The sequence below is a fragment of the Chiroxiphia lanceolata genome, chromosome 8, assembly GCF_009829145.1.
Source record: "Chiroxiphia lanceolata isolate bChiLan1 chromosome 8, bChiLan1.pri, whole genome shotgun sequence".
Lineage (NCBI taxonomy): Eukaryota > Metazoa > Chordata > Aves > Passeriformes > Pipridae > Chiroxiphia > Chiroxiphia lanceolata.
Genome location: NC_045644.1, coordinates 173,130 through 196,864, shown reverse-complemented (window position 1 = coordinate 196,864; position 23,735 = coordinate 173,130). Strand labels below are relative to the sequence as shown.

Sequence of the window (23,735 nt, the reverse complement as noted above, 5' to 3'; positions counted from 1 at the left end):
GCCTGCCTGTTTTCAACACTGGTATGACGCTTTTGAGTACAGACAAGTGCTTTTAGTGTTTATAGCATGATGCCAGCCTGGACAAATAACCCAGGTGTCTCTGCCCTTTCCTTCCTGCCTGCTCGGAGGGCTCTTTATCCAGAGAGTCCCTGCCCCGCAGGCAGTCGGGGTGTAACCCCAGCTCTGCAGCACAGTGGCAGTCTAACGCCCTCAATAGTTCAGCAAACCCAGCGGATGAATTTCCAGAAATCACTTGCACTTGCTCCCAGTGAGACCAGTGGCAGTCACAGGGAACACCTGGTTACGTTTCCCAGTCCTGCAGGGGAGTGCAGCACAGGGACAGCCCTGGGCAGGTGGCTCTGGGATCGAGGTGTGGAGGAACCGTGTGCTCCTTCCAGGCTGCAGGACTGTCAGCACACACACTGCAGGAGCTGGTGGCATTTTCTCCAAGTGCAGCTGCTCTTTTGGACACGGGGGAACCTAAAACCACCTCTGAGATGAGCAGAGAGAAAATAAATTCTTATGGCTGTCTTTAAACCAATACTTTCATAGTCTAAGGATTTTTTCACTGCCTTGTGAGTTCATTTTTCGTCTTCCATGGCCAGCTTAACAAATGATTCATGGGGGGTAAAGTGATTGTTGCATTTTTTGCACTACTATCTGTACATAGCAGCTGCTATATCTGTAAATCTATTTACAAACTTGGTAGACCTGTCCTGGTCATATATGCTATTAATAGAAATGCTTTTCTGTATATTTATAGTCTTCCTTCTGAATATGTGAACTGTCATCTGTATTAATGTGTTTATTCTTTTTCCTTTAGATCAACTAGTCATACAGAATTTACAAGAAAAGCTTCTAGCAGTGAAAAAGACACCAAATCCGTTGTAGTTTTAGATCCTGTGTCCACCAGTGGGGATCAGATGTCTGAAAACACGCTGAACCAGAACGAAATTAAGGAAGAAAAAAGCAAGCCGACACATAAAGAAAATAATGTTGAGAAAATAAAAGAAACAGATAGTTCTAACTGTTAATTGTTATTCTGAAAGGCTGTAACTTTTGGGAATCATTATCTGGACGTGTGAATTGCTTAGGTGTGTTACTGGGGGGCTACAGCCTGTACTCCAGACAGTTTTCAATAATACAGATTGAAATGGTCTTTTTGTATGCAGTTTGGTTACATGCACTGAAGTGTTAAATAACTGTGTGTCACTCAAAATCCCTTTCCCATTTTAATTTTGCAGGGAAGGTTATTAATTTCTTAGATAGTGTCAGTTACCTTTACTTTTAAACTGTATTTGAAAAGGCTTTTTAAATTCTTCTTTTATTGAGAAGATGCCTTGTTAAAGGTTGCCAGAAGCCCCTTGCATCCCTCTTAACTGGACAGCTTTGGGTTAGACCCTGTGAAGGTGATTACACCCTCATCAGCTTCAGTATGGGGGGTGTTACTAATTATTAGAAAAAAAAACAACAATGTGTTTAGACACATTGCTTTAAAAATATTTGATATCTACTTAAACCAAGATCCTGCTGGTCCCCTCAAGGCTGTCCCCACACACATTCCTTTGAGGAAGTGAAAAGCACAAGCACAACCCTCCTGTTTCAGGTTGCCCAGAAACCGAAAAGCAGAGGCAGTGCAGCATCTCATTGTGGGACCAAGACTTCTGGCAACAATAGCCAGAGTCAGAGGTTTGTGGGCTGAGACTGGTGCTCTCATTTGGATGAAAAGCCTTGCAAAGGAGGACTTCTTCCTGCTTTTTGTTTCAATGTTATATGGCAAATTTTGGAACTGCTGCAACTGGAGTCTGTATTTGCTGCAAAAAAATAACTTGCCCTAGGCTATGGCTGGCACGGGCTACATTTGGGATTCAGTCCTAATACTTGGAATCAACATTTTGAGAACTCTCAGTTGAAAGCTCACAGTGCTAACAAATTAGCCCCTGCTTTGAACCTGGCACACACTGATGGCAATAATTTATTAGGTGACACTCGAGATATCTGTATTTGATAACAGAAATCCCAGTTTCACTCAGCCCTTATTTCCTATGAAGACAGTGAGATAGGAACATGATTGATTTGCTCCACTGCCAGTTCACATTCCACTGTAGTCTCTCTTAAAATTTAACACAGTATCTCATTCTTTTATAATGAATGAACAAATCAGGGATTTACCTAAAGATTGGTGTAACTGGAATTGGGTGGTCACATACTTGAATGCACTTGGATTCTTTTTTTATTTCATTATTTGAAACAGTGATAGTATTGAAGGATGAATGTTCTGAGTTTGTTGGTTTGGCTCTGCATGCAACTGTCTGGTGCTTTTCCTAAAAATAAAATGATAGTAATGAGTGTGGTGGTTTCACATCTATTTCAGTGGGTTTTGCATGTTTGCTAAGAAAATCTTGGACTCGATCTAAGTACTGAACTACATACAATTCATAAACTTGGGGAAATTTGTCTCTCGTTGATGTTTTCATTTCTTGGGGGCCGTTGGTTCTGGTTGTTAATTTGTCAGTTATCTGTTACAGTGAATTTAAAATGCAACATTTCATATATGTATTTTTCCTCAAATTATTGCTGCTGTATTATATGTTCAAATTTTCACATTATACAAAAAACAGAAGTTTTTTCAAGAAGTATTTCTTTTTCTTAAACTGTTTTGTTACCTAGGGCATAAATTATTTCTTTAACTTTTCATTGTTGTTTATTAAAAAGACTCCTGACAAGTTTCCCAGACCTTGTGGAATTGACTTGTTACTCCCTTCTTCCGAGTGATGCCAGTTCCAGCTTGGTGCCCTACATTTGGGGCTTGCAGTGATGCACTTGTGTTGATGCTCCAGCTGGAGCAAACGCAGCCTGGGTCTAACAGCAGCATTGAGGGTGTGGGGGGATGGAGCAGCACAACAGTCAAGGCCTTTGTTTTTTGTAAAATGTGGTGAGGTTTTTTTTTTACTGTTTGTCAACAGCTTGCTCTTTGTATAGAGAGAGATTTCCACTTCCCCAAAACAAACACTTAGCTTTGGACTTAACACAGCACAGTTTGTTTGGTCAATTTGTAAATGCAGCACAGAATTGTGTGGTGTTTTCAAACTATAGTCACTGCTCAGTTAACTTGGTTTCAGCTGAAGGCAATGGTCCCTGGGAACAGAGAGGCCAGTATTTGAAAGCTTTTAGAAATGTTTGGCTGAAGTGCTTGAAAATAAATGGATTAAAGAAAAGTTAATATATGAATTTCATACTAGAATGAAAATAAATGGATTAAGGAATAGTTATATGAGTTTCTGACTAGAATATTTTTTCTTAGAAATTTATCCTAAAGCTAATGTTGACAGCTGGGGTCAGTGTGCTGTTCTCTGGGAGCTGAGCAGGCAGGCTGTGAACCTGCAAGAGATGTGGAGGCAACTAATCCTGCTCTGGGGGAGGAAGTTCATCAGAAAGTTGATTTTCTGGCTGTGATTCTTCAGCGAAAGCAACAAATTCAAGTTTTGTTTCACCTGAAATAGAAAAAAGAAATTTGTGTTTGGTGTAATCTGGTTTCTTGTTACATTCTCTGGTGCACACAGATGTTTTTAAGATTCCACATGATGCTTACAGGAGTTTTTGAACATCCATCCTCCTCTGCACTGGTGCTCTTGCCAAAGTTCCCCCCAGCTGACTCTGCCCTTCTCTACCCCAGCCTTTAACAATCTTACGTAAGCCCGTGTCCCGATGCTGATCCCGTGACTGCAGTTCACAGTCACTGTCACTAACCTCTGTTTTCCCCAGTTCTGTTCTCCTGCTTCCCTAAACCTCACCGCCCCACTCGCTGTTCGGCCACAGGCACAATGCCCCCATCCCTCTGTGTGACTGCAGGGAAGGGAAGGCAGCTCTGTCATCCAGCAGCTCGCACACCCATCCAGGTGAGGGTGATGGCCCAGCATTCTGCACACCCATCCAGGTGAGGGTGATGGCCCAGCATTCTGCACACCCATCCAGGTGAGGGTGATGGCCCAGCATTCTGCACACCCATCCAGGTGAGGGTGATGGCCCAGCATTCTGCACACCCATCCAGGTGAGGGTGATGGCCCAGCATTCTGCACACCCATCCAGGTGAGGGTGATGGCCCAGCATTCTGCACACCCTCCAGGTGAGGGTGATGGCCCAGCATTCTGCACACCCTCCAGGTGAGGGTGATGGCCCAGCATTCTGATGGCCCAGCATTCTGCACACCCTCCAGGTGAGGGTGATGGCTCATCCCCGCTGAGCTCTGCACACCCCCGGGACTGCAGGGCAGGGAAGGCGGCGGGAGAGCCGCAGCGGGTGCTCCAGGGCAGTGCAGCCCCCCGCAGTCCCGAGGGACTCCCGGCGGGTCGGTGTGACCTCGCAGGACGAGCCCCGGGAGCCGTCCCGCACACTCCGCAGCGCTCCCGGCCCGCAGCCCCGCCAAAGGAGAGCTCGGGGGGGGCTACCGCACCACTGCCCTGCTGGGGATTTACTTACCGGGTTTTGGCTCTGCCAAACCATTAACGCTGTTGGGGATTGTTGCTATTTTATTTCATGAGATACAGGTCTAAATATTTGTCAGACTCGAGCTCCTTTGCTTAGACTATACCACTTGACAACAGTAGGGAATATATTAATATTGCTGAGGCAGTTAAAATTCATAGTTCTGTACTTAGAAAAGTGCATTCTGTGCAAAATACTTACTTAGCGAAAAAAAATTCCTGTCTCTGTTTCTATTTTTCACAATGATTATTTATGAGCAAGGCAGAGATTTCAAAAACCTCAAAATATTTTCAATAAAAAACCTTTCAACTAAAACCTTTGTTCTGTAGTGTGCATGTCAAGTGCTGCTACCCTTTGTATAGAACACTGAAAATTATTAGAAGCAAGAGAGTAAAATGACTTCGTTCTCCTTCATGTTTCTTTTTCTTGGGCTTAATAAAATTCTTGCAAACCCTATCCTTCCTTTCTTCCTCTCCTTGTCTCTCTGCCTCCCCTTCAGAGTGCATTTCTTTATTCTAGCTTGATTGATACCTGAGCAAGTGAGAAGTGGCTCTAATGAACTGTTAAGCATTTAACAGTGCCGTGGTACAGTGTAAAAAGAAGATGCAGACCCTGAAATGCAGGCAGGCAGATGCATACAAGTGGCTAAGGCTGAATGTGCATCGTCAACTTCGGTTTTTTGGGGGTTTTATTTAGGGCTTACCCATGCAATTGTAGCTTTCCAAACACATTTTGCTAGAAATGTAACATACAAAAGAGAGTTGTGAAACGAAGTTTTGTTAGCAATATATGTTTAGGGGTTTGAGGGAGGTGGGGTATTTGGCCTAAAATTCCATTTTGGCAGCTTTTCTACATGTTATATGCATGGGTTTTGTTTTGTTCCTTTGCACTGTGGGCTTCAAGATTCCAACCAATTAATTCTGCAAAAAAAAAGCCTAATGTAGGCTACTCCTCAAGAAGGGGTCTATTTTAACATTCAGTAAACAGATAATCCATTAGGACAACAATATACATTGTGGCAAGTGCTATCCTAGGTTTTTTTTGTCAGCCCTTATTTATAGGCTTTTGATTTCGCTTCCCTCCTGTGGTGCAGTTTCAATCATTCTCCCTCCAATCTTTGTTCCCGTATTCATTGTAGGCTGAAAACAAAGTAAGAAAGAAGCTCATACGTAGATTTCTATTCTTGGCCAGTTCTTCCTCTATAGCCAGAAGGCGGTTGTATTTGGTCACCCTTTCTCCGCGGGAAAGACCTCCCAACTTGATAAACCTGGCACCCAGTCCAACCGCCTGAAATGAGAAAGTGTGCATTTTAAAACCCCACGGTTTGGGAAGTGAAGTCATTTTTTAATTATTAAACATGGTATCCTACTTCTAATTTAACACCCTCATCTTTCTACAGAGAAAAACCCCGCAATAAGTAGAAATAAAATCTCTTAATTAAAGATTTGATGGGTGCAAACAATAATTTTCACTGGCATATGAAATGAAATTTTATTTTATTTGCAAATGTAGCTTTAGTACAAAAAGACTAAATATAATAGCGTTAAGAATTTTTGCTAAAAATATTATTACTACACAGGAATGTTTTAAGTAACTCACAATTTTTTATAAACCAGTGCAACCAAATAGATCATACACAGTCTGGAATATACTCCCCGCCTTGGCAAATTTCCTGCGCGTTCTCTTTAAACTCAATAACTCTCTGTGGGGAAAAGAACCAACTCTCTAGAAAAAGCCCATTTTGTAAAACATTGTTTCTTTCTGAAGCACAAAAAGGCTTTCTCCTTAAAAAATTGTACATGTTAAAAGCAGTATTTTGGCAATTCTGCAGTTGAACAGCTTTCAATACCTACCAGATCCACGAGGCTGTCATCAGAAGATTCTCCATCTGGGCTTCCTAATATGGTAATATGTCTCTGACCTATATAGAACGGGAGTGAAAACTTTCATTAGCGTTTATTTTATATATTCATCACAGAAACTCTTTGGACTTCTCATTCGTTTTTTACCCTTGGGTTGTCTAAGCTTAAATACAAGCAGGAGTAAACCAGTGAAACCCATTTCATAAAAATGTAAGCTGTATTAGTTTGCTGCATTAACACTGTGCTTTATTTTCAGCATGGATAAGGAATATCCTCTCCTAGTTTCTGTCTCTCACTGATCTGTCTGATCAGGCTAGAAGGCTGTTCTATTTATTTTAAATGTACTCCTCAATATAAGTAATGATTTTTCTTCACTATAAAAAAGAGTTTACAATCCTGACTGAATGAAATCTTTTAGTTGCTATTTACTCTCTTTGATATAGTGATTCTGGGTGGTTTTAAGGAATAAGGAAAGAGCTTAGATGTATTAAATTTGTTCATCTATCCCTTGGGTATAAAAATGAGTAAAGAAAAAGTGATACAAAGAAACATCTTACATAGGAAACTGCACAAGTTCTTAGTACTGTTACCATGAAGGCTCAATAATTTGTAGTCAATAATCTGCATAAACCACAACTTTAAACATTTTGGACTTGTTTGGATTTTTTAATTAAAAATACTAGTAATAGTCAAAATTCAGATTAATTGACCACATCTTTTTTATTTTCTTTAATTCTGATATCTAACTGTGTAAAACTTAGCTGCAGTGTCAAAGGGTACCCACGTTCAAAACATCCACAATGTATTAACTGACTATAGTTGAAGCCTTGAATGCAGTTTTAAGCCCCTGGACAGACATCCGTGAATCAAAACATGAATTTCAGTTTCTTCTGACAAATGCTTTCTAAATTAGAAGTGGCTATAATTAAATAAAGAAATGTAATCTTTACAGGTGTAGCTTGTAAGGTTTGAAAGGCAGCCTTTCCCCCCTGTACTCACCATGGAGAATTCCAGTAAGTTCTATGAGGTCTGATACCTTGGTTTCATTAACATATTTCAGGACAACACCACTGCACACCGGTGTGTTTATGTTTTGGTCAGTTTTAAGTTTGGAAATACATGTGGCAGCATCTTCAGCAATCAGGTAACATTTGGAACCAAGGGCACAACATATGTTACTCCATTGTTCTCTGTCCTGCAGAAAACAAATCAAGTAAATAACTAGAGTTTAAAAAACTAAACTGAATGAAAACTCTCAGGAGGTAAAAATAATTTAAAAAAATTAAATAAATTTGGGTTCAATCCTAAAGATATCCTTAATATAAAAATATTATATTTTATACTATATTTTAAATCTGTCTACCTAAGAAAAACTTACCACTGGGATTTTCCCTGGATTTTAAGATTTTGTTAGAAAACATATATGTTAATCTGGAATTAATCAACACTATTTGCATAAAATATAGTTTAAAATATTTCAAATTAAATTAACTCTGGGGGATTGCTATTTTGATTTCCTTCCTGAAATTTATTTAATTTTAATGGACTATGAAATAATTTTCTATTGTTTTATTCAGATGTGTTAATATTTCAAGTGTCATAGTTATTTGAATGTAAAATAATGCAACAGGAGACAGTCATAGACTCAATGACTTGTATCAGGACAGGATGATCAGAGCTGTAAGACTGACACATAGGGAACAGCAGAATACAACGCTCTCTTTCCAGCAAAGCTCCATTTTTTAGGGTCTTTGTTTCTTGATTTTAATGCACTGTCCACATGGTACATGGTACAGGATAAATAAAGGACAGGGATATTTTAAAAATGAGAAAGAAGAAAATTATTAATTGATTGCTTTGTGACCACAGAATGCAAAGTTGAAAATATTATTTTTCTACTTCATAATTCTGCCAGTAGTAATTCTTGGTCTGTGTGTCAGACAGAATTTTGTACCCATCTAGTTGCAGTCTATATCAGGGTCCATTCCTGCACAGATTTCAAGCCTGTATGTATGTGAAAATGAAGTTTTGGACACCTGAATAAATGTTTAAACTTAAGAACTAAAGTGGTCTCGTGTCTGCCAATGAATTACTGAACTGGTACCAGAGCTAATCTTCAAGGACCTACGGATCCAGGGCAAACACGTGGCACAGGGAAACTGCAGACCTGCGAGGAGGAGGAGAAGCAGAGGAGCAGAGGCATTTTCCTTCATGGTTCTCTGATTCCAACTGTACTGCACTACCTGTAATTCTCCTGCAGACTCATACTGCAAATATGTTTCTTCATAAGGTTTTTCAAGGAAGTTTGCAGCCCCAGCAGGAGTGGGGAATAATCTGGTGCTTTGGAACATGGTAATTCAGAGAGTCAGATTGAAACAACACAAGGAGGCAAGGCTAACTAGAGGAAGGTAAGAGTAAATGCAGATATTTGAAAAATGAACTTTTAACATTCTAGTTAAGGACAGCATCAGACGGATTTTGCAGTTCATCCATTTTAGAGTTATTGAGTCAAGCACTGGACAGATTCACAAAACCAACATCACTTTGCTTCCCCCTTCAATCACAGTCTTCGTGTTTTGTTCATGAAAATGAACAAAATATTTATTAAGTTTTGCAGCTCCAGAATCTAGGTCTGCAATTGTAGGTTCTGCAACAAAGTTTTTATCTGACTTAATCTTAATGTAAATATCTAAGGTTATGCAATCTGTCTCTTTCATCCATCCATAACTTGATAACATGCTTAATAGTATTTTATTTTATTGTTGTAGTCGGTTGGCCAGACTAATTAATTCCTCTAACTTTGATCACAGAGGTAACTACATGGTATCTTACTACCACTTCAAAAATTCTGCCAAGCAATGCTGCCAGTGACAGCACTGTTCTGGCTTTGGTTATAAATATCCATCAGAAGGAACTGCATCAGTATTTTTTTTTTTTTTGTGATTCTAAGGAATATACAACCACGTCCAAACTTTTGCTTCTCTAATTTAATATAATATTATATTACACTTGAATTTTATAGTTTTATAATTTGAGTTGTTTGCATAAAAAGGAAAACGTAATCCAAATAATAGTGGTTTAACAAGTAGAATCACACAAAAAAGCAATATTTATAATTCTTTAAAATATTTCTACTGACTGTATTCTGTTCAGGCCAGGATTATTTTGCATCGAGAATTAAGTCAAAAGTATAGAAGAATGTAGAGTTATTGTCAATAAAATACATGCAAATGAATTGTCAGATGCATTTTTATAGTGATATTTTGTGCTTAAAGACTCAAAAAACCAAAAGCCTTGTATTCTGCATATTTTGCAAAAATGAGAAAAGATCAGTGATGTGCCACTGAACAGTATTACCAGTTTTTCACGGGCTGCACTGTGGTATCTTACCTCTTTTCTTAAGGGATCTATTAATGCAATAATAAAAGGAAATTTATCAATCAGTTCTCCATACATAGCAACCATTTCATCAGGGCTTTTAAAAGTTCCAGTGAGTATTTCATATTTTCCTTTGTCCTAGAAAGTAAAGTAAAAAGCGTAAAAGACAAGGAAGGTAAGAGCTTAAAAACCAGAGTACTAATGTAAGCATACACATGTGTATGCTTACATTTATTAAGATATGTGTGTTCTTCAGTCAGGAGGCATTTACTCCTCTGCTTCACTCTGTGTCTAAGTTGTTAGCACATTGTTATAGAAAACTGCTTAAAATGACAGTGGGTTCCAGTGGGCTCATGCCAAAGTCTCTGAACGATGTCACTGCCAAAACCAGAGGGACCTTTTTCAGCATTTTGTAGGCAACACTGCCAGTTTTACACTACAATATCATAAAGCCAGATATATTTGAATTTTTCACTGAATCTCGCTTGCAAAAAATCTCATTTTTCACTTGCAAAAAGGTTGGGGGTTTTTTTTTGTCCTTATTTTCATAAAGAAAATATTGTTGGGGAAACGAGTTCACCCTCAGTGTTCAAAACCAAGATACTGCCTTTCCTTGTCTCTTTCCCCTTTCAAAAAAAAAAAGACAAGTTTAAAACCAGTCTCATCATTCTGGGAATCACAAACTACAGCCTAGGAGGAGTATTAAAGGCAAACTGTCAAACTGTGCCACGATACCCACTGCTTTAGTGACTTTAACAGTTCAGCAACAGAAACTTACAGAATTACTGATAATTCAAGGATTAAGATTTTGTACACTCTGTTATAAGCTACAGACATCACAGTCAGAAGAGGAACTGCTTTCAAGAAAGATATTGGTAATGGAAGCTTTGGCACTGTAGAACACCCAAATACACAAAATCTCATGAGCTATTAAATGGAATTTGAAGTTTCTTTTTCTGCTTAGAAAAAAAAAACACCTGATTGATCTTGGAACAAGGGGCAAGAACTTTAAGACTTCATCTGGAGATAAATAAATTGTGTAAAAAATATTAAAAAATGAAAAATTAAAAAATGACTGTTGAGGCACGAGATGAACATTAATGTGTGTACAAACTTACCATAGAAAAAATAAATGGATATGTCAGGGTAGTTTGAAGAAAACAACAGATGTAGTGTAATATAATGGAAAAATGAGCATCTAGTGGTATTAAGGAATTACAGAAGTATACTTGTATAAATAATTTCTTGTTCTTCATCTTTAAAATAAAGGTGGATAGAATATAATTATTTAATTTATACCTTGTGGTGAAATTAAAAAAAAACAACAACCAACCAACCAACCAAACCAGGATTTGCTGCTTTATACTTTAATTCCAAATTGGCTGAGGTGTAATGTGAAATGAAGCTGGTTTGTTAAACAGAGCATGCAGGAGGTGTTTACCCATTAAAGCAGTTTGCTATATTTGATACAAAGTGATCTGAAAAATCGTGTTAAATAAATAGAGAAAAGGAATAAACCTGGTTGATTCAGGCAGGCTTATACCATTTGAATGATTCAAGCGAAGCCATGGAGGTACCAGAGACTCCTGTAGCAGGACATGAGCTGTAAGAAGGGTCTGCCTTGGCCCAGTGAGCCTCATTCTCACAAGGTACCACCAGGATGTTGGTACTGGGAAGGAGGAACACACATGTTCACACTGCTCCTGCTGTGTCAGGCTGCATATCCCATCCTCTTGCACTCCCAATCCAACGACATATCTGCCACACTTGTAGGACTGATTCAACCATAATTTATAAATGCAGAGGTAATTCTTTTCATTTGTTTGATTGCTACCTTAAAAATGGAGCTAGAAGCTTCTAGGTGAGTTTGCAATGCAATAATAAGTAATGTTAACAAATAGCTACGTTCCTTTTGAAACCCAAGAAAATAGATATTGAGAAATAACTTACATAATCCATTAATTCATGAGCAGCACAATTTATTGCTAAGTACACATCTGTTCCTAGCTCCAGACCTATGTTGCTGCAAGCTGTTTGCATAACGAGTAGCAGTTGTTCTACATCATCATATCCTGTTGTTAGGCAACCTAAGTGTGATATTCTTTTTAAGAACTGTGGCTGAAAACAAAACAAAACGAATCACTTCATTTACAAACATATATATAATATATATACTCACTATCATTTCAGTCTGCATTTAATCTTCAAATTATAAATCTCAAAAATTGCATTGGCAGCCTTAAGGACAATTCTCTAGGAAAGAGGGATAATCAATTGCTAATGACTAGAGAGCTAACAGTCCTTGGAAATGTGTCTCATCATGTAGTTCTTTGTCCTGTATGGCCAGTACTGGTTTACAAGAAGATTTTAAAGGCACTCTTAACAACTACCGAATTGTCACGAATGCTCCAGTGCTGCAGACCACCCCTTTGTCAAAAAACATATTCTCCACTTTTAAACAGCTTTTAGCCATTTATCCTCAACTGCAACTTTGATATTGACTCTGTGGAGTGTTCAGGAAACCCTAGAATCTTCTGAGAATTCTAGAAGGAACAAACTTAAGAGAGGGGAAATACCTCTAGCCCAGCTACATGCAGTTTTACTTCAGGGACAATATTCCTGGAAATGTGCCACAAGCTGAGTTGTATTGACCAAATATTTCACATGTTCTTCTGTTGTCAGGGTTTTTTGTAGGTTTTTAAAACAGTGATTTTTAACTTTAAAGTCTGTGAATTTTGGATTATAAAGAATGACATTAAGTTGCCTAGAAAGCAGCAGGATATAATCCTGGGTTAGACTGGAGAGATCAATTGGAAGGCATCAGTTTTGACAAGAGCTAGAGAATTAACTACAGACAGAACAGGTACTTAGCTATAGAGGACATATGAATGTTTCTTCACATAAAAAATGGAAAGAAAACGCAGGTCAAATTGTTATGAGATTATTTTGTAGCAACATGCAAGACAATCTGACTTGTTGCTTTTGGAGCACAAAGCTGCAGCAATAGACAGCAAGAAAGGCTGCAGTCTTCCTGCAATTAACCTCAGATAGACGTTTAGTCTGCAGTTCCAGGTGATTTTCAAGATATCCATTTGTTGTGCCTTGTTACATTCCACTAAAAGCATTGTTTCTCTTCATAAAAACATTTTTCTCTATCTAGCATTTACTTCTATAACCTAAATAAGTTCTTGTTCACTGCCTACTTTGTCATTTTTCCTTTTTTTTCTCCCCACAAAAGTTAAAACTAACCTTGCGCTTTTATCATTTTTAACTTCAGTTTAATTACTACCTCCTTTAGTATTCCTTTGTTGAAATAAATGGATTTTTTTCCAGAGAATCTAATGCATTTTTTCCTTGTGTATATCTTATGGAATTATTCTAAGGCCAGCAGCTTAATGATGAAGAATTTTGTGTTGTGTAAGCAAGGATAAAATAGAAAAACTTTTGTTCATCCTTTCTTTTGTATACTCCACAACAGTGACAATTCTCACTTGATAATATTTTAATAATCTCAGATTGGAGAGAAAACCTGCATGGCATTTCCATCCCACAATTTGGAAAACTCATCTGTAAACCACAGGTTTTGAAGTGATAAAAAAAGATCGTTCGAGTCATATAAAATAATGTTCTGTGTTCTATTGTGAGTGTTGCCCTTCAGCTACTGGTTTGTATCTGCCATTGTCTGTAACCTCACACTGGATCTGGGAACTGGATGCAGCACAATTAAGAAGGGAGTTGTTCTCCCAGGGTTAGGAAACAGCACAATATGCAGGTCTTACAGGTAGTAGTTTTATGGCCTACATAATCAAAAGGGCATGTTTCTCTGCTGGTGCTATGGGCTTGCAAAATGCTCACTTGGATAATTTACCAGGATTTCTATATAAGAAAAATTAGCAGATCCCAGAAAAATTTCCCCTATTTCCGCTATTGTTCCACAGGAAGGGAAGGTATAGTCAGAAGGATCTAAATTATTATGTAAGATATGAGCATTTGGAATATTTAGGTCTTGCCTTGACCTTTCCAAAATGGTGATGTAGATTAATGCTTCATTTCTTAAGAATATTTTGGTTCTCTGCTGTTGTTAATACCTTGTTGAAGGCTTAAAATGAAAATCTCGTTTCTTACCAGACTTTTCTTCCCTGAATTTTGTGCTCTTCCTTTTTTACCGTCTGCTGGTTGAGGACCAGGCTGTTGAGGGTGAAAGAAGAAAGAAATCAATTCCATGGAAAAATACAAAGATGACAGAAAGACCTCAGGAAAAAAAGGGAAAGGAAAAAAAAAGATTGACTGAATTTTGGTCTAAAGAGATTACAAATATTTAAGCTAGGAAATAACTCCTATTTTTTTCTTAAATACTATCAGTAACTATCCAGTTTTATTTTGTGCTGGTGACTCATTTCAAATGTTTATTTCTACGTGAGCATCAGTCCAACCATCATTTGTTTTTCAAAACATTCTCACCCAGCCCATCAAAAATACAGGGAATCTCAGAAATGAGAATCTAGACTCTGTACTTGGAGAAACCCAACAGCCTTGCTTTCCCAAAAGCATATGCACACACCAAGACCGATATACTGCTACAGTAATAGTACCTTGAATAAAACATGTTGTGTGTGAGAGGCATAGCAAGATCAGAACTATAGATATTGTACATTCATTCCGACACGATTCACTTCCAGTATATTTCTTCAGGTAAACAGAAAGTCTTACTACGCTTAGAACAATGTTTTATTCTCTATTTTCTAATGTAGTATCACCAAATGGTCAATGTTTTACTCATCTGCCAGAGAAACACATCTGTTCTGTGTCATGACATATAAAGGCTAAGTGTTCCATGTTTATGTGTGAAAGGACAGTAGTAGCAGATCAAATGAAGTATATCACTTTATTAGTACACATTTTTATTGTACCATTTTGCCTGGAGACTCCAACAGTCTTGTCATTTCCTTCTGAATATCCAGAACTCTTTCTATGCCCTGAAATTAAACAACAGTAATCTTCAAAATAAAGTTATCTTATTTCATTTTAGCAGCTTAAATCAGAAAACACTTATTCTAAAATACAAATCTTAATATAAAGTCTTAAAAAAAAACCAACACAACTATTACAGACTCCTTAACACAGTCTCTCCATTCAGAAAATGCAGCCAAGTGCCCAGCCATAAAGGGTTAGTAGCAGTGGAATGAACAGGAATATTTGATCGTGCTGCTGAATGGGACAGCAAGAAAAGCAGTCTCTTCCTCAAGTATAGCCCTTCCCAAATCTAGCAAGTAAACAGCATCCAGGTCTGCATAATATCTGAGAAGTGAGAAGATGATAATCCCTGTTCACAATTGTGACTCTAAGACTTCCTAACTGGAAACTCTGAGAAGATTGAATGCATTTACTTCAGAATATTTCCAGGAAGCACGAAAAAAATCACTTTCTTAACTTTAAACAGTGGGGAACACTCCAATTAAATGAATCCATTGCTTTTAATGCAAGACTCATTTTCTTTTTCAGCTGAGTTAGTAAAATTCAGTAAAACTCGCAAAACTTGGTAAATCACAATTGAGATTTCCTCAAGCTGTGCCAGTAAAGGAATACTGAAGGGGGCAGAAGTCAGTCACAGCTGACAACACATCAACACGGGAGGAACAGGCTGTTTTGAACGGCAGCAAACAGCTTGTTACCCTCCCATGAGCGCTAGGAGGCATTCTGGCTTTGAATGGCACAGAATTAGCAACCTTATTAACAGCTCTTGGTGACAATTCGAAAAAGTTAAAGGAAAAGCAAAAAGAAAGAGAATCGAGCTCAGCTATTTGTTCAGGTCACCAGCATACAAAGCAGAAATCACAGCCCTAATGAAGCATCTCGTGCCGATATATTCTTTAATACAACACATGGCTAAACAAAAAGAGAGGGTTGATCCCATCTGTCTCACCCATCCTTCTTGCTCTTTGTACTCCCTTCTATCTTCACAATTTCATTTTAAAGCAACTTATTTCCACACATTTTATGCTTTCCTGTGAATTTGTTGAGTTTTGTTGTTTTGTACACTATATCAATCAACTGATACTATTTATAACCTACTAATGTAAAATCACATCCTAATCTCTTGTTCTGTAACACAATTTCCTAACAACTTCTTCAATGCACTGACTTTTACCTCTATACTAACATACATTTTTAACTTGACATATTTCTGGTTTTTGTTTTAAATCTTCATCTTTTTGCTTGATTTAATATTATTGGTGTTAGAATTCTACAAATTTGACAAATTTAGCATTTGTTAAAACTTTGGCCTTGCAAGCAAACAAAAAAATAAAAAATACAGTTTCTAAGGACTATATTGAAAAGACCTATATACTTATTTACACACATAGTTAGTATGGTGTCTGTAGAACACATTTATAAAAAAAAAATGAAACAGTACCTGTTTGAGTGACAACTGAACTGGTGGTATAAGCATAACTTCTTTCACTAATTTCAGCTTTGAAGGTGACATTTTTTCACAGTTCAGCAGAGTAACCATTGGGAGTGGTAGAGTCATTTCTTCAGGTGACTCCTGTAATTGGGAGTACCGGGTGAAAATAAAAATGTAAAAATCAAAATAATTCTTATATATTTCAATTATGGCACGAGGTTCAAAGACTGCTACAGGCAATGGTGTTAAGGGTGTATTCTATGAGATAAATTTAATGACACTGTCACGAGGCACTGCTGGCTTCAGAATTCAACAACTGGGATAAAAGAAACAAACTGGCAAAAGCCATATGTACCTGGTCATGTTTCAGCAGTGCAATATGTGAGTACAGTGGGACGTGGCTGATGGTGGCCCCAGCCTTTGCTATGGCAAGGGATGTTCCCCCAATGGCCAAGCTGCCACAAAGCACTGGGTCAGCAGGTTCTGCAGGGGGAATGGGTCTCTCTGCCACTGATGACTTCTTTCCTACAAGACAGAGAGTAGCAGCTAAGTATTTTCTTGTTTTTAAACACATGCTTCTGTATCACAGTTATATGAGTAAATACGATATTGTCATTTCAGTGTGTACTCAATGTATTAACAAATAATATCTTTTTTTTTTAAAACTTCATCTTGTCAGTGGTTTTATATGGAATGACCTTATAAGTAAGCAAAGTGTCTGTCCTCGCTCTGGTTTCAAATTTATTTCAATTCTGTTTCTTTTGGAGAACTTTCAGACACTGAAATCTGTATTTTTATTTATCTGTGTTTACATCCAATAACATCATATAATTTTTCAGGTTCCTTTTTGCATATATGGAGATAACATATGGTGCTTTCTTCCTTTGGGTTGGTTTTTTTTGGCCTGGTGTTTTTACCTTCTTTCTATAGTCTCAAATCATTTTTTTCCTTTAGTAGGATTGTTTTTCTTACTTCTTTTTACTCTATATTGCCCATCATTCTCATCTCATCCCCTTCCTTCTTTCTCTTTTGCTTTTCACTGTATTTCTTCCTTTTCTCAGTGTTAGAAGGAAACTTTCCTTCCTCCCTCTTTCAATTGTTTTCAACTTATCTTAATTCTATTTCTATTTTCTTTTCTTATCATTTTCATTTTTATTCTTCATTTGCATCCTCCTCCATTCCTATTCCTCACTTTGAAGAGTAATAACCTCCTGTCTAAGCCAACTGTAAAACAAAGGCAGAAACTCTGTTCAACCAATGCACGTGAATGATGAGAAAACCGTATTTTTCCCCTCCCTCATTTTGCTACAGAAACTGTTGTGATCAAAAAGGGCAGGAGAGAATAACCAAACCCTTTGAACATGAGACAGTGTGTCATGTGTTCTGAAGTATCCCATGTCCACAGAATACATCAGAAAGTTATTTAGGACATTTATCAATATCTGTATTGCAGAAAACATTAAAATCAAATAACAAAAACCTGGTTTTGCTGATTTTTTTTTCCCAGGTGGTGTTGCTGGGGATGGAGCCCGTGGAGGAAGGGCAAGAGTGGCTTCTGCTTCTTCTTCTTCTTCTTCTTCCTGCCTTTGAATATTCTTTTTTTCTTCTACCTTGTTTGTAAAGTATTCACTGAGGGAAGAGGCATAAAAATTACTGGTTTAAAATATTGTTAGACATGTGACAAGTAGACACACACAGTACAAGCTAAAGAACATGCTAGGAAGTGGATTAAGTGCATCTATTTGAGCTTCTGCCATTGGTTCACTACGTGAAGCTGGAGAGGTCAGTACATTTATTATATCATTATTTTTTGGTAGTCATCTGCAGCACTGGTTAAACAAAAAGAACCACAGGCAAGTATCACAAACCTTAACACATGCTTTTTAAATCACACTGGTTTGAAAGTCAGCTCCGAACAGACAATCTTAGCATGAAAGATGTATTTGCTTTGCATGGGCAGTAACAGATCCTGGCACAACTTCATGACATAAAACAGCCTGGCTGAGGTTGCTAATCCAAGAGCTCAGTTGTACACTGGTTGTTATCCAAGTGGTTGCAAACTAAGAGGTGGCTCAATTTCAATTACATGTATGAACTAGAAACTTTATGCAGGGGTCACAGACATCCAATTCAGGCAAACTCAGTATGTAAGATATGTAAAGTAGTGTAAACAGTGCATTAAAATCTTATTTACACTCACTTTCCAATTGAGTCCTTACTCCCTTCATCAGGACTTTCCCAAAGCTAGTCCATGTGGAAGGCAATCAGGTCTGTTCAGTACAGTCTGTGCTCAGTGTGGCAGCCCAACCCCTACCCCTTCCACATAGTGTCATTTCCCTCAGGGGTGCAGCTGAAGGGAACATTTCCAACTCCAGAAGAGGATGTGAGGCCATATTACTGTTCCCAGGGTGCAGACAGCCATACTGTTGCCAGGTGGCTTCTTCTAAGTGTACTTTAAAAATACATTCAAATCCATCTGTGACACTTTTACCTTATATATTTTTTTTCTTATAAAAGCCAGACATATTTCTTTGAATGGATAAATATGGCTGTTGTTTTTTTGCTTTGGGATGCTCTCAAGAAGAAATATTTATATGAAAAATAAACATGGATGTTTACCAAAGAAACTGTATTTCCAAAGAAACCAATTACCCTAGTAAGATGTCTTCTGGAGCAGCTTGCTCAGGAAGCAAGCTCCACCAGGACATGAAAGCTGCACACATATACATGTTTTTGTGGATTAGCTCAATGCAGCAGACTCACACCCAGGCCATTTGTACCACTTGCCTTTTGCAGTGCCATAAACAGAAGAAGTGGAGTTGCAGTTTGAAAAAACCTCCTTACTAAATTAAACTGGCACTGAACGAATTTCTTAAATGTTGCCCTTGACTCATGAATGTGTTCAGGCATTTTTTCTTAGACACCCTTATTTTTGTATCCCATGGATGAAACCTTGTAAAAACCAGTAAGATTTTCATATCAAAATTATGAAACAAGCAGACAATAATATAGTGCAATGGATCTGAGACATGTTACCACCTAAAAACATAAAAAATAATAGTAGAAAACACTAAATATTCTATATGCTTTCCATTAACAATACAAATAATATAAATTACACATATAAATTATATTATATAAAAAATTAGATACATAAATAATACCATATAAAATTATATACATTGCATTTTATATAAATTATTTGTATATTTCAAATGCATTAATTTGCATAATATGCAAGACCTACCCAAGCATCTTATCCACTTGACACTGGTCAGTAGGCTCCAAGTCCCTCAGCATTGTGTTGAGTGACTCATTGACCCATTCCACAGCAGTATTAACAGAGTCATTTCTTTCTTTTTCTTCAGCTTCAATTTTTTCAGGTAAAGCATTTTCAGGTATTTGAGAATGGAAAGACATTACAGTGGAACAAATCCTCTGCATAAATAGTAATTAAAAAAAAACCCCAATGTATAAAGGTTTTAAACACTATTTAATTTCTAACTTTGAAATGTCATTTGAAAGACTAAGAAGTATATGTCCTTATCAACTCCACAAGTACATAGCTCCAATCTACTGCTTGCTCCACTTATCTTTTTTCATCCTGCACCTTCTTTCTAGCCTCTTATACTTTGGTAATCACAGACATCATTCAAGTTTTTTGATCTAAATTATAAGTACGTAGGCAAAAGCCTTCTGACAGATCTCTTTATATATATATATTATGCTATTAGAATAGAATGGAGTTATTTTAAGGACCATAGTCATTAGGACATCTTTTATTGCAGCTGTTTGTAGCCTACTGTACCATGATTCATCAGCATTCCTGCTTAATGCTATCCCTCATGGTCAGTTACTGTTGTCTTAGATAATTTAAGCTCATCTTTCTGTACTGATGAAGAATAAATGATACTAAAAGAATTCACTTAAGGAAGACATCATTTACAAATTTCACAGAGTTGCCTGCATTAATAGTATTAACTTTATACACCGTGAATACCTGTGAAGCTACACTTAATTCAAGAAAGAAGGGAACCATAGTTTAACTGAGGGAAAGTAGAAATAATTACTCCAAAATAGCTACAGCTGCAAAGACAGTAACTTGAATATTTCAGGTTGGGGGAGAGATGCAGGTGCTGGAGGGATATGTTTGACTTAACTATCACCCACATCAACCTATTAGTTTGGTGTAAAAAAAGTGCCTTCACTTATACCGTGCTTTTCACCTGTGCTGTGTTTTTCTGAAAGACTGTCACACAAAGAGAAATATAAGGATATGAAAATTAAAGAAAAAGGTAAATGAACTTACAAGGCCAGTATGGGGTGTAAGGAAAAGCTACATGAAGACAGATAAAAACTCAATATACAAAGATGCACTCATATCCCACTCATAAAATATTGTCTATTTCATGGAAAAGAAAGTTTTCATAGTTGCTGCCACTGTCTAACTTTTCAGGACACCTTTTTTTTCTAAGTTACAATACTCAACTCTTGAGTCACAGGGATTTATATCTCCTCATGAAGATGGAAAATAAAATGTTCCTTGGGATGTGAGAATAGTACCTCTTCCTGATATTGCCCTATTCAAATAAATAAAACAGGAAGAAACAGCTCATACCTTCTCATAGTTTTTAACTGTACAGTATATTTCCACTTCTAATGTTGGCTGACCAACTCCATCAAGAACTTTTCTTCCAACTAATTTGCATATTACTGGAGCTTTTGAATATTTAGAAAGGTAGTTAGCCTTAAATGAAAGAGAAAGAACTTCATTAAAAGTCAATTTCCAGGCAAAGAGATTTTTATTCCATGAAATATATTTCAGTCAAATCCACCACTGAACAAATCCATTATGGGTCGCTTCCAACTCAGCATATTCTATTATTCTATGATTTATATGTTACAGCAAGTTTTGAGCCCTGTGAGAAAGGTGAAAACTGAGACTTCTGGTAGGCAGTTCACTTTCTTCTTCCAACATGGTCTTTAATGGGCCTGATGAACTGTCATAATCCAATATATTTTCACCTCTGTCCACAGGTAATACAGTGTTGCTTTAGAAAACTGATTAAGTCGCTACCTGAGGTTTACTACATACTTCCTTACTAGTTTCATTATTTTGTCTGGTATTGGAGCGTCACCAAACCATGACTTACCAAATGGGAAAAAACTGGAAACTCTTATAGCTACATGGAAGGGGAACACGTCAACAACCAGGCAGAGCAAGAAAAGGTGTTACCGGTTCTAGTCCCTTCCACTGGCGATAGCAAAACACTAGATGGGAAATAGCACGAGATGGAACAAAATGTTTCAATTCTACTGACACTTTCCCACTAAACAACATACTAGAAACCATTTTTTCAAGAGTTGCTTGCTATTGTAGCATTGGCAATTCTTGTATTGCCATTAATTGAGGTTTCATTCAACTACTGTCAACAATATTTGGCCAACCGGGAACAGATAAAATGGGTGTGACTCTCGACATTTCCCCTGAGGGCCCATTTGCTTTTCATCAACAGCCGCAGCTGAATAGCGCCCAATCTCTTGTCACTGCTGGCCCAGGAGAGACACCACTGTGCTGAGCAGCGGCTTTATTAGCTATGTCCATTTGTGCCCTCCCACTTTGTTTTCACAGAAGCATAGAATCAGCCGGGTTGGAAAGGACCTCTGAGATGACATCAAGTCCAACCCTCGATCCAACCCCGCCGCGGTTACCAGACCACGTGTCGAGACAAGCAACCAGCAAGGGCCCGGCTGCTGCTTGGCCCGGCGTCAAAGTGCCCCCGACCACAAACACCGAAACACCGCAGTCGGGGGGAACCACTTCATTATCACAGAGACGTCGAGCTCCTCGCTACGCCCCTTCCCGGAGGGCAGGGACGGCGGGGACGGGGCCGGGCACTGCGGGCAGCCCCTCACGGCCCTCCCGCGCCGCCCTCGCCCTGACGCGGGGCCGGCACAGCCCCCCCCGGCCCCCTCCAGGCGCTGCCCCTCCCGGCGCTACCAGCTCCCCGTAGAGATCCCCGGGGCTCAGCGGGAACAGGGCGTTTAGCGCCTCCTCCATGCGCTCCGGCACTCGCTGCCCTCGGTAGTACTCGGCCGCCTCCCGCCGCCGCGCCCGCCGCCCGCCCGCCTCCATGGCGGGGCCGCCGCCGCTGCCGGGCAACGCTCCGGGGAGCGCCGCCCTTCCTTCCCTCCCTCCCTCCCCGCCCCTCCCTCAGGGGGACCGCGGCCCCCCTGGGCGCCGTGCCCGACCCCGCGCCCCGAGGGCTCTGCTCTCGCCCAGCCGCCCGGGAACAACCCCTCGATCCAGCGGGGCCGGGCTTTGTTTCGCCCTGGTCCGCTTTGGTTCCTCCACACCGTGCGGTGCTCGCGCTTCCCTCAGGGCCCGGTCAGGGCCTTCCAAGGATGCCGCGAGCAGGCACTCCTCGATTTAAAAAGTCACCATACAACAAAACTGTATAAAATTATCGCCCTGAAAGAGAGACGGATTATGGTTTGGGAAATGTCTAACGCTGCCAAACGCGTCAGTTTAAAAGCTCTTTACTTTCAATGAAAAGAAACATTTCCCAGCCTAAATGGTTGTGATTTTTTGGGGTTTTTTTAAGTCTGCAATTTCCTACAAAACTTTCACTTTGTTACATTGTTCATCGGTAATTTTGTTGGAGTAACTGAAAATGGAGATACTTAAAAAGCTGTTAGCTGCACACTTCCCCTGCTCTAAAATCAATATGTGTGGACCTCTGCTCATTGTGTGCTCACTTCTCCAGGTGGGGTGATAATGAAGAAAAATCCCTACAGAATCATTTTCTTCTCCTTTCACATCCTTCAGAAATAGTACAGTACCTCTCCAGAGAGTTTAAACCCTCTTTTCATTGGAAGAAGTTTCTGAACTGACACTTCCCCTTCCTTTGAGGACAGTGGGCAGCAAGTACCTCATTAGATTTTCTTCAGAAGGAGTTAACAAGGTGGGTGGCTGCCCTTTGAGCTCCTAACTGCTCAGGAGGGGCTTGTGCGGTCGGAGGGCTGGGTGGCAGCAGCCAAATAGTGCCAGATCCGTGTCACATGCACAGGCTTGCCTCAGAAAGCTCCGGTTTAATTAGATAGTCCTGGAAGAACAGACCTCTAGAGGTGACAGTGCTGTTGTGGTGCTCTGTGAACATGGTCACACACTAGGTAATGCAACCCATCACGGGAGCTGTACCTTCTGATACATTTCAAGGGCCTCTAGACCAGTTTCCCACCTTTTGTCTTCTAAAGGGCTCTAAATAAAATGCATTGTGAAGGAACGTGGTGGTGATAAGATGAAGACTAGGGAAAATGTTGGCCTTCTCTGGAAGGAAACAGCAGAACTGGTTGCCCAGGATATGGAGGAGGCTGAGGTACTTAATTTTTTTGCCTCTGTGTTCAGTGGCAAGTGCCCAAGCTGCACCACCCAAGTTGCAAAAGGAAAAGTCAGGGACTGAGAGAATGAAGACTGGCCTAAGAGACGTTCAAGAACATCTAAGGAACTTGCAGGTGCACAAAGTGCATGGGACGTGGTGAGTGGTGCATCTGTGAGTCCTGAGGGAACTTGTGGATCAAGTAGCTAAGCCACTATCAATCAT

The 23,735-nt window shown here is 39.1% G+C and overlaps 2 protein-coding genes across 5 annotated transcripts in view; one reads left to right on the top strand and one right to left on the bottom strand.

Moving 5' to 3' along the window:
• The window catches only part of SHTN1 (shootin 1), a 59,774-nt gene extending 57,425 nt beyond the window's left edge, over positions 1-2,349 (top strand). The window contains 1 exon segment of the mRNA XM_032695450.1: positions 824-2,349. Within this exon segment, the coding sequence (XP_032551341.1) occupies positions 824-1,034 (211 nt within the window). The 3' untranslated portion in view covers positions 1,035-2,349.
• On the bottom strand, positions 2,216-22,298 carry ENO4 (enolase 4). 4 transcript variants are annotated; one of them, XM_032695446.1, is made up of 14 exons: positions 22,133-22,298; positions 20,750-20,878; positions 19,379-19,569; positions 17,612-17,760; positions 16,487-16,656; positions 16,141-16,284; positions 14,636-14,701; positions 13,851-13,913; positions 11,676-11,843; positions 9,738-9,863; positions 7,347-7,542; positions 6,339-6,406; positions 5,655-5,772; positions 2,216-3,494 (listed from the first exon to the last, which is right to left on the bottom strand). In XM_032695446.1, exons 1-14 carry the CDS (start codon positions 22,265-22,267, stop codon positions 3,403-3,405), a joined length of 1,815 nt encoding a protein of 604 aa, XP_032551337.1. In that variant the 5' UTR covers positions 22,268-22,298; the 3' UTR covers positions 2,216-3,402. The 4 variants fall into 4 exon arrangements, with proteins under 4 accessions (XP_032551337.1, XP_032551338.1, XP_032551339.1 ...); XM_032695447.1 differs by having other exon boundaries at positions 16,141-16,272; XM_032695448.1 differs by lacking the exon at positions 22,133-22,298 and adding an exon at positions 21,844-22,057.
• Between the last annotated feature and the right edge of the window lie 1,437 nt (positions 22,299-23,735).